Here is a 9647-nt window from a genome sequence, read left to right as displayed (position 1 = left end):
GCATATTGCTTAAATATTATGACCCGCAAACTCAGGTGAGGTGAACTATCATAGCCCAGCCAACCCATTCACTGTCAACTGGAGGCAAGTCGCGGGATGGGGGGGTTTGCGGTGGTTGCATTGACACTCCGATTAAAAACCGTATCCTGGGTGGCTGCATTATTACAGACTTCACTTCCCCCCTAGGCTACGAGCTTCTCTACCACCAAATGTGCAAATACAATTTTGAAAATGGCAAATCGCAGAGAAGGAATCATGTTGTGGTAGAAACAGCTCTTGCAAACCATGAAGTAAAACCATGAAGTTGATGCTTCATAGATGATCAGTCTGTGTCATTACTAGCAAACTTTGCATGATTACAGTGTATTCTCTAGAATTAAGCTGCATGAGGCATTCAATATCAGTTGCTAGGTAGGCAGGGCTTTTGATGAGGTATTTCATAGGTCTGACCAGTGCCACACATTAATATAGGAAATGTAACGTATAAACAAAGATAACTTCATACTATTAAAATGACACCAAAGGCCATGTGTTCTCCACTTTACTTAGATTTCTGATTTGTCAAAAAAGAAACGGCCAAAGGAACAACAGGCACCATAGACAATTTACAGTAGCCCAAAGAAACAATAATTGCACATTTATCACAGAACAGCAACTTGTTAATTGACAGTGAAAATGAAACTGGTTCTTTTCTTTAACCCCATAAAGCTAAGTTTCTAGCAATACTTGTGCTTACCTGAAATTAGGAGTATTGACCACATATACAGATGTTTTAGCACACAAACAAAAAACCACCTTGAGCACATATACTGATGTTTTAGTATACAAACAAAAAAAAACAGCCTAAATCATTATCATTTGTTTGTCTCATAACTTTTGAGGGAGAAAACTATTGAGGGGGACAGGAACAAAAAGGAACCACTTTCGCTTCACTGTTGCAATACTTTTGCAGAGTCCATAAAATATGTTTTAACCAGTTGTGGCTGAGAAAGTTAACAAATCGGGAGATTAATAATATTCCAGAATGAACAGAACTTTCAAATCAGAAACATGAAAAAGACAAAATAAACATTGTGTTCTACGCTATACCAATTACAGTGAGAAAATGTTTATTCACATGAAATAAACAATTAATTGCTACAATCGACTTATGTTTTAGGCACTGTCACTGAAACCTAACTGATGCTTCTCAAAGGTTCGAGGGGATTACAATTCATGCAATGCACGTGAAGTTACAATAAAAGGTATCAACAATGTTACACACAGACAATGCGCAGGAAAGTTGACAACTGCATGAGCAAAATGATAAAGGTGTAGAAATGGCACAGGTGAGAAAATGTCATGCTCAGTTCAGAAACTGATTATCTACAATGTTTGACACATCAGGTATGATCCTTTCCCCTGAGTGTTGCCAATTACACCATCCTTGGCTAATTCATTCCTATCTGTTGTAACTGAGAACTCTGGAATTACAAATCGATTGATGAAAGTTCCTTAAAGGCTACATGAGTCCTCAAAGATGTCTCTCTTTTTTTTTTTTTACAACATCCATAAAAAGTTTTTCTATTAAAATATGCACAGAAAATAAAATCAATAGAACAGGAATAAATTATTAAATACATCCATTTTAGCATACAATGCCACTCAAACGTGAACTTGAATATTATTAGCAGTACAACCATTTACTTGATTACATGATTTCAGGAAATCACTTTGCCATTGACCTTTGGATACACCCAGAGGTATTTGACTGAATAATAACAGGCTTGCCCTATGTGAAATCTCAAAGGAAAGTGACAGTCCTTCGACACCCATGGCAAAGCTGACAAAAGGATTCAGAGATAAATATAGTTTGTATATTTTCTTTTGTAAGGAACTTACGGAGGCACTGAACACAATTATACATTGCAAGAGAGCAAATATCACCTTTATCAGAACAGTACCATCTCATAAAAAAAGCAAGTCGTCAAATGTGTTGATCATGTTCTCACATGGACCTGGGCTGCAGTTTTCTGTTCACTTTGGTTGGTTGGTTGAAGAGGAATGAGGGGAGACTGGACTCTTAAATGTAATGTATGTATTATATTTCAGAGTATTCTGGGGTCTTGTGTACTCTATGGAAAACATTCAGACCTTAGAAAAAGCGGCCTGACTGATAAACACTGGAGACTTTTCATTGACGTCGCAGCATCTGTTGCAGAGGTAAGATTGGAAGTCAATAATGAAATGTGCGTGTCTTCAAAGGAGCTTTTGTCAGGAGGACCTCGGGGCACTTTCTGAAAAAATACTGTTTTACAATTATTGATAGAGGGATAAATCAGAGGACCACTCACCCTCTCTTCTCTTATATATTCTAGAATCCCACTTCAAAGGAAAGAGCCCATGTCCAGGTCCATAAAAGTGTTTGCATCCATGCTAAAAGAGGAGTCGTAGGCCTGGGTGTTCTGGTGCATCTTCTGATGGTGCCGCAGGTTGGACTTGCTGGAGAAGCTCTTATCGCACAGCAGGCAGGCAAACGGCTTCTCCTTGGTGTGGATCCGTCGGTGACAGATGAGCTGAGTGGACACGCGGAACGCCTTGCCGCACTCCAGGCATTGGTAGCGCTTCGGCTCGGTGTGAATGCGCCGGTGGTTCTTGAGAGCCATCAGGTTGGTGAATTCCTTCTGGCAGACGGAGCAGAAGAAGGAGCCCGTCTTGTGGCTGTTCTTGTGGTTGAGCAGGGAGCCGGCGTGGCGGTAAGTGCGTCCACAGTGCTCACAGACATGGCTTTTCTCTTCTGCGCCAGCGGCATCATTGCTCGTCTCGCGTGGGTCAGAAATGCTACTTGGCATATGGGACAACGCCGGCGGGACCAGCTTGGGCATTCCCTCCATCCCCATGGTCTCGTTTATGCCCGCGTCCCAGCAGAGGTCGTTATCCATACCTTGTTGATAGTGGCCCTGAGCCCTGTGGTGCATGTCTCGGTGCTGCTGGTAGCTGGCGGTGTTGGGAAAGCTCTGCTGGCAGGGGCTGCACACCACAGACCGCTCCTTTGAGTGCACTTCCATGTGGCTCTGCAGATGTGCGATGAGACAGAAGGTCTTGCCGCACTCGGGACAGCAGTGTCGCTTCATCTGGGAGTGTATCTGTAGGGTGAGAGGATCAGGGAAGGTCTGCAGACACAAGGTACAGTGGTGGAGGTTTTCCGAGTGGGTCTTTTTATGGTTGAGGAGGGAGCCAGCATGGCGGTAGGAGCGCCCACACAGGTCACACCTGCAGCAGGAACACGTTCATATTCAATAGGGGTGGGAGAAAAAATTGATTCACCTAAGTATCGCGATTTTTTATGTCACAATTTTTTGAATCGATCTTTTATTCCAGAATCGATAATCGCAAAAAAAAAAAAAAAAAAAAATTGGGGTGCCCGCAGTCAGGCCACTCACTGAACAGCAGGCCAGGCGCCGCCTACTGGTTTACTAGTGGTTTTATTACTTTATTAGTTAGTCTGAAGTAATAATTACACTTCAGGGTTAAAGTGGGTGCATCTCATTGTAAAATTGGACTTGGCCCAAATTGGGCTTCAAACGGGCAAATTTCACGCGCGTCGGTCCATATCGGCCTGGCCTGCTTGGTATCTAATGCCCGGCCTGAATTATGATCCCAGTCCGCCCCTGTTTTCAACTATATCGCCCAGCCCTACTCATGATATAATATACAGTCTCTAGTGTATGATTCAACTTTTCCCATGTTCTAATCTAGTGTAAAAAAGCAAACAAACTGAAAAAAGAAAAGAAAAAAGAAACAAAAATCGCAATAAATCGTAATATCGAATCGCAATAATCGTAGAATCGCAATACTTAAGAATCGCAATATATATCGAATCGGCACCCAAGTATCGTGATAGTATCGAATCGGGAGATAAGTGAATCGGCACCGCCCTAATATTCAATCCTTAATATTCCATTGCTGCCCAGATCATTTTACCCAACAGTGAATTACTGTCGTAAGTGGAAATGATATGACTGATATGGTAACTAATTTCTTGCAAATATACTTCAAAATCATCCACAAACATTCAAAATAGCAATCAGAAGTTATGTACAACAAATGGCATATACAATTAGGTCCATATATATTTGGACATTGGACACAATCTTCATCATTTTGGCTCTGTACACCAGATGGACTTGAAATGAAACAATAAAGATGTGCTTTAACTGCAGACTTCCATGGACGATTGGATGATTATGTTAGTTTGTCCACTTACTTTTGGTCCATTAAAATGTAATTTTGGTCCTTAAAATGTTGTGTAATTCCTACACCGTTCACTTAATTTGGATGTAAATACCCTCAAATTAAGTCTGCAGTTCAAGCACATCTTAATAAACATACAATTTATATAGTGCTTTTCAAGAACTCAAATCTTGATTGTTTCATTTCAAGTCCATTGTGGTGGTGTACAGAGGCAAAATGAAGATTGTGTCCAATCATGCCCAAATATATAGGGACCTAACTGTATACAAATTAATATAAATATGAATCTGAAAATTACGTACTACAGTAATGACTCAAAAGACAGAACATGACTTACATACTCAGTTCAATGGGACAGTAACTCACATGAAGCACTTGTCTCCACACTCTGACTGTTGGACCCCGGCTCTCGGCGCATTCTCCCGCCCCCTCCGGCAGCGATGCCTCTTCAGGCCGGAGCGGCCCTGGAAGCTCTTGCCGCACGCGGGGCAGCTGAAGTGACTCGCCACCCGGTTGTGCACCTTCTGGTGGTTGTGCAGGATGCTGGCGAGGCGGAAGGCCTTGCCGCACGTCAGACACACATATTTCTTCTTCTGCGTGTGGATGCGCGTGTGGTTGCGTAAAGCCATGGGGTTGGTGAAGGGCTTGGCGCAGAAGGTGCAGGCGAAGTGTCCCGTCTTGTGGGTGTTCTTGTGGTTCAGGAGGCTGCCTGCGTGACGGTAGCTGCGGTTGCATATGCTGCAGGTAAAAGGCCGCTCCTCTCTATTTCGGGACACGTGTGTCTGTGCAACACTCTTGCCTGCAGGTCCACCACAGGTGTGGGCCACCAGTTGATCAACACACACGAAGGCCTGCTTACATTCCTTGCACTTAAAGGCTCTCGTTTTTAGACCCCTCCTACTTCCTCTCCCGTCCTTTCGGAGATCGGCGCACACGTGGGTTAGTAACTGCTTCTTTGCCCTGAAGCCTTTTCCACAGTTTTGGCACGAATGTTTCTTATATGCAAAGTGGCTGCGCAAGTGGTTCTTCATCGCTAGCTGGTTAGAGTAAGTGTTGTTACACACAGAACAATAATATTCACCTGTCTTATGAGAGTTTCTGTGGTTGACCAGACTTCCTGCGTGCCGATATGTGCGCCCACATTGGTCACAGGCGAACGGGCGGAGGTCGCCTCGCTCCTCTGACTTCACTAACGTCTTTGTTTGACCCCTTTTGCCTCCAGGGCGTGGTCTGCGCCGCCGGGCGGGGGTCAAAGCCTGACTGGCATTTGCATTTAGGGACTGCATTCCTTCGTCTGACCTGGTCCCATTCATCTGCATGAGAGCCTGGATCTGGTTGTTGAGTTCCTGGATTTTGGCTTGGTTCTCCTTGTGCCTTCTCAGGTGGTTCAATAGCTGCTTCTGGATTTTGAAGGCTTTCCCACACTCGTGGCAAGTATGCCTGGGGGGAGGAGACAAGGCACATGGTTAATCCTGTGTTTGCAAAACAAAGGACAGTCTACAGAAGGAATAGAGGTATGATGCCAAAACACATCTGCAATGCAGACAACAGAAGCAATGATTAGCTTGTTTCACTGCAGTATTTAACAACAATCACTTTCACAAGAATGGACATAGTTGTCATAGGAGTAAATAATAAATAAATAAATAATAACAAAATAATAAATATCAGCGTTTAATTTGTATAGTGAATTTTCTTAAAGCTGGCACCAACCTCTTTACATCAAAGTGAGACCTCTGGTGGTTTTTAAGGGCTAGTAGATTGTAGAAGCGTTTCTGGCAAACAAGGCAGCGGAATACTCCCGTTTTGTGGGACTTCTTGTGGTTGAGAAGGGAGCCGGCGTGTCTATATGACCGCCCACACTGATCACACTTATACTGACGATCTTCATTATCAGCATTTTCTTTGATGCGTTGCACTTCTTCAGCCGGGGAAACATTTACTTTCATTTTCTCTTCACCGTTTATCGACTCATTTTTCCTCTCAGCTGTACAACCATGGCTCTCGAGATGATGGTAGTTGGTGCAGAAGATGCCACAGCTGCCACAGATGATGCTCTGGGCCTCCAGCTTGCCTCCAGACCGGTCACTATTGTTCATATGCAACGGGTTGACATCATCTACCTGGGCCTTGTTGTGTAGCAGCTGATGCACAATTAAATCCTGCCTCTTGGCAAAACTTTCCCCACATGTGCTACAGATCACCATCTCTCCTGCTTCATCATCTTTCACTTCTTCATGGGAGGACATGGAAGAAGGCACTGAGGTTGCAGGGGTACCATGGGCCTGAGTGTGCCCACGGAGATGGCTCCTCAGAGCCCTCATGCTGGTGTAGCTGTTCCCACATACAGAGCATTGATAAAGATCGCCATCATCATCATCCTCTTCAGAGTTATCCCCTTCCCCGCTGCCATTCAACTGATCGCTATTTATATTCTCATGGAAATTTTGTTCAAAGTAATTTTGGTCATGGCTACCATTCAGACCTTGGAATTCTACATTATCACCTGTATTTCCTATGGCACATTGACCATTCCTGTCCTGGAAGTTCATATTACTGCCATATCCATTGTTAGTAGCTTCGTGTTGCTGTTGTAGGAGGGGGCAACTGTGAGCTTTGATCCCTGCAATGTCTGCGAATGTCTCGCCACAGTCTGCACACATGTGCCTCTGCATCAGGTGCTCATCATGAGGTAGATGCACAGTCAAATCCTGGGAATAATCCGGACGGAATTGCTCATGGTACAACGCTCCATTGCTGTGGTCAGCTGCATTCTCTTGATCGATACCGAGCAGCGGGTCAGTGTCCTCCTCGTCGTGTGAGGGGAAACAGCCCTGCTGGTTTTCCAGAGTCAGAGGCTCTGAGGAGAGCCAGTCTCCCTCATTGTTCAGGCTAAAAGAGGATGGTTGAGCCTTGTGGAGGCGAAGGTGACTCCTGAGGGCGGCCAGATGAGGATAACTCTTTCTGCAGATCGAACACTGGTAAATCCCGACCTGATGGGACCTCTTATGGTTGATGAGGCTCCCAGAATGCCGGTAGCCTTTACCACAGACCTCACACTTGAAGCGACGCCCATCAGAATCTGTAGCCAAGTTCTCTTCCATTTCACCTGCATCATCAGCATTTTGGGCATGTGCCAGTGTAGGATGGAGAACATCTGAGTCGATGACTGAGGGCTCTCCCTGAGTGTTGCTGGAGGATGGCGTTTGATTATTGGAGCAGTCTGAATAAATATGACCATTACTTCTAATCTGCTCCTGGGGTTGATCATAATCTCCATGATTATCCATTGATGACGACACTGAAGGAACATTATTTGCAGGAGAAGCATAAAAATTGGACTCGGGAGAAGCAATACTGTTGTCATATGATATATTGTGGTTCTCTGACAAGCCATCCTGAAGCCCAAATGACACAGATGAAGAGTTGTGCATTTGGATGTGTTCCTGGAACTCCTCGTCACTGGGGAACAGTACTTGACATAGGTGGCAGAAATTGACTGGAGCCTCCTGGCTCTGAGGTGAAAAGTGGTCTGGTGTAGTGCCTGTGTACGTCCCATCCATCGCACCCGGGTCTGCCCCACTTCTTGTCTTGTGACTTCTCTGATGGCTGTAGAGGGCAGCCATGTTACTGAACAGTTTGAAACAGACCGTGCACTCAAACATTCCTACCTGGTGAGTCTTCTTATGATTGGTCAGGCTCCGATGGTGTATGTATGACTTGTCACACAAATCACATCTGAAAGGTCGATTTGCTGCATCATCAGAGGTCTCGGTTTCCACATTATCGACTAGCCCCATCTTGTCCCCAGTGGGGCTATTTTCTGTAGAAATTGCTACAGTCTCTGACTGCTCACCGAGACAATGTGAGTGATCATTTTCAATTTCATTATCGTGGCTATTTTCAAGTGTGGCATACTCCATGTCTACCTTCCTAAACGACGGCTCCTTTGTTTGCCTGGATATATGAACCTTCTCGTGCGTGACCAGTTGTGTAGCCAGACGAAATGCCTTTCCACATTCTGTGCAGGAATATTTTTTCTGTGAAGTATGACTCCGGAGGTGGCTCTTCAGGGCCGAAGCATTAGAGTTATCTTTGCCACATAGTTGACACTGAAAAGAACCCACATCATGCGTCTTCTTGTGGTTAGTTAAGCTGCCAGCATGCCTGTAACCACGTCCACATTCATCACATTTAAATTTTGGTTCCTCCTCTTGTCGGAGGTGACTATCCATGTGTTCAAGCAGACTGGGCATATTGGAGCATACCATGCCACACTGTTTGCAAGGGAAACCTTTTGTCCTGCCAGGCTCTTGCCCAGCCATTACAGGATATTAATTGAAATAACTGCACCTGACTGAAATGGTACCCCCCTCCGAGGGGAAATGCATTAGATGTCTAGCTCGTCCATATGAAGAGAAGCCAATTCTTTCCAATAAGGTCCAAGGAATGTCCAGGAAAGTGACACAACAAGATGTTAAGCTCCACTTCCACAGCATTAGGAGAGTGACTTGGGTTTGGAAGAGGCAGGCAGGCAAATCATGAAATCTGTGGGGGGTAAAGAAAAACGTCAATTAGAGATAATTTATAAGCCAAGGAAATGTTTTAGTAGCCTATGTTAGTTCAGCATCTTTGAGTTCTTGAAAATTATTTTCAAAATCTCTACATACGGTAAGTTCTATTTATTATTATCAGTTACAAACACTTTTTTTCCCATAAGAATGTGACATCATTAAATGTATCATTACATTTTATGAAATTATTTTTTATTTTATGTAATCCTATCACTGAATTCCCCCATAATTATAACCAGTTTTATTGTATTCATACAATCATACACCATAAACAAATCATAGCATGCTCCTATGCCATTTATGTAGCGTAATAGAGAGCATCTCATAGCCAGTTAGTTTTATTAACTAGCGTTAGTATCTATAGCTAGAATATCTACAATACAATTATTTAGCCATGATATAACAAAATTCATAAAGCCCTGCACATCGATCCAAGTTTAATATGCAAAACGTAAATGTCCAGTCAAGATAAAGAACATTATGGATAAAGTTAACTCAGGCTAAACTGTAGCTAGCCCGGGGTTTGTTGTTGTGCTATCGCTTCCCACTAGCGAGCTAACCGCTACTCTAATGTCAATAAACCGGGAGACCAACGCCTCGCGCTTAAAATATATCGCCATTGTAAAAGTCCATATTCTCCGACATTTCAAAATGAACAGAATAAATGTACTTGTATTGACAGGTCCATGTTAACCCGCGGGCAGGCTGACTACATTGTGAATGTGATGTTTGTTTTACAAAACTGTGAGCTCAGCTACAGTAGCGTTAGCATGCTAACCGCTAACTAGTAGCATCATCATGCTCAGCGTTAGCTAAACAAACATTGCACCAAAAAGCCAA

At 43.8% G+C, this 9647-nt stretch overlaps 1 protein-coding gene across 1 annotated transcript; it reads right to left on the bottom strand.

Annotated features, from left to right (window-relative positions):
* Window positions 1-1209: 1209 nt before the first annotated feature.
* znf646 (zinc finger protein 646) lies at window positions 1210-8558 on the bottom strand (the record flags this gene model as incomplete). The annotated part of the gene is made up of 3 exons (XM_083636232.1): window positions 1210-3252; window positions 4600-5673; window positions 5947-8558. 3 exons carry the CDS (start codon window positions 8556-8558, stop codon window positions 2367-2369), a joined length of 4572 nt encoding a protein of 1523 aa, XP_083492358.1. The 3' UTR covers window positions 1210-2366.
* Between the last annotated feature and the right edge of the window lie 1089 nt (window positions 8559-9647).

This window comes from Poromitra crassiceps (assembly GCF_964638095.1).
Source record: "Poromitra crassiceps genome assembly, chromosome: 4".
In the NCBI taxonomy this organism is placed as follows: Eukaryota; Metazoa; Chordata; class Actinopteri; order Beryciformes; family Melamphaidae; genus Poromitra; species Poromitra crassiceps.
The sequence above is the reverse complement of the archived record's forward strand: the minus strand, read 5'-3'. Positions and strand labels throughout refer to the sequence as shown.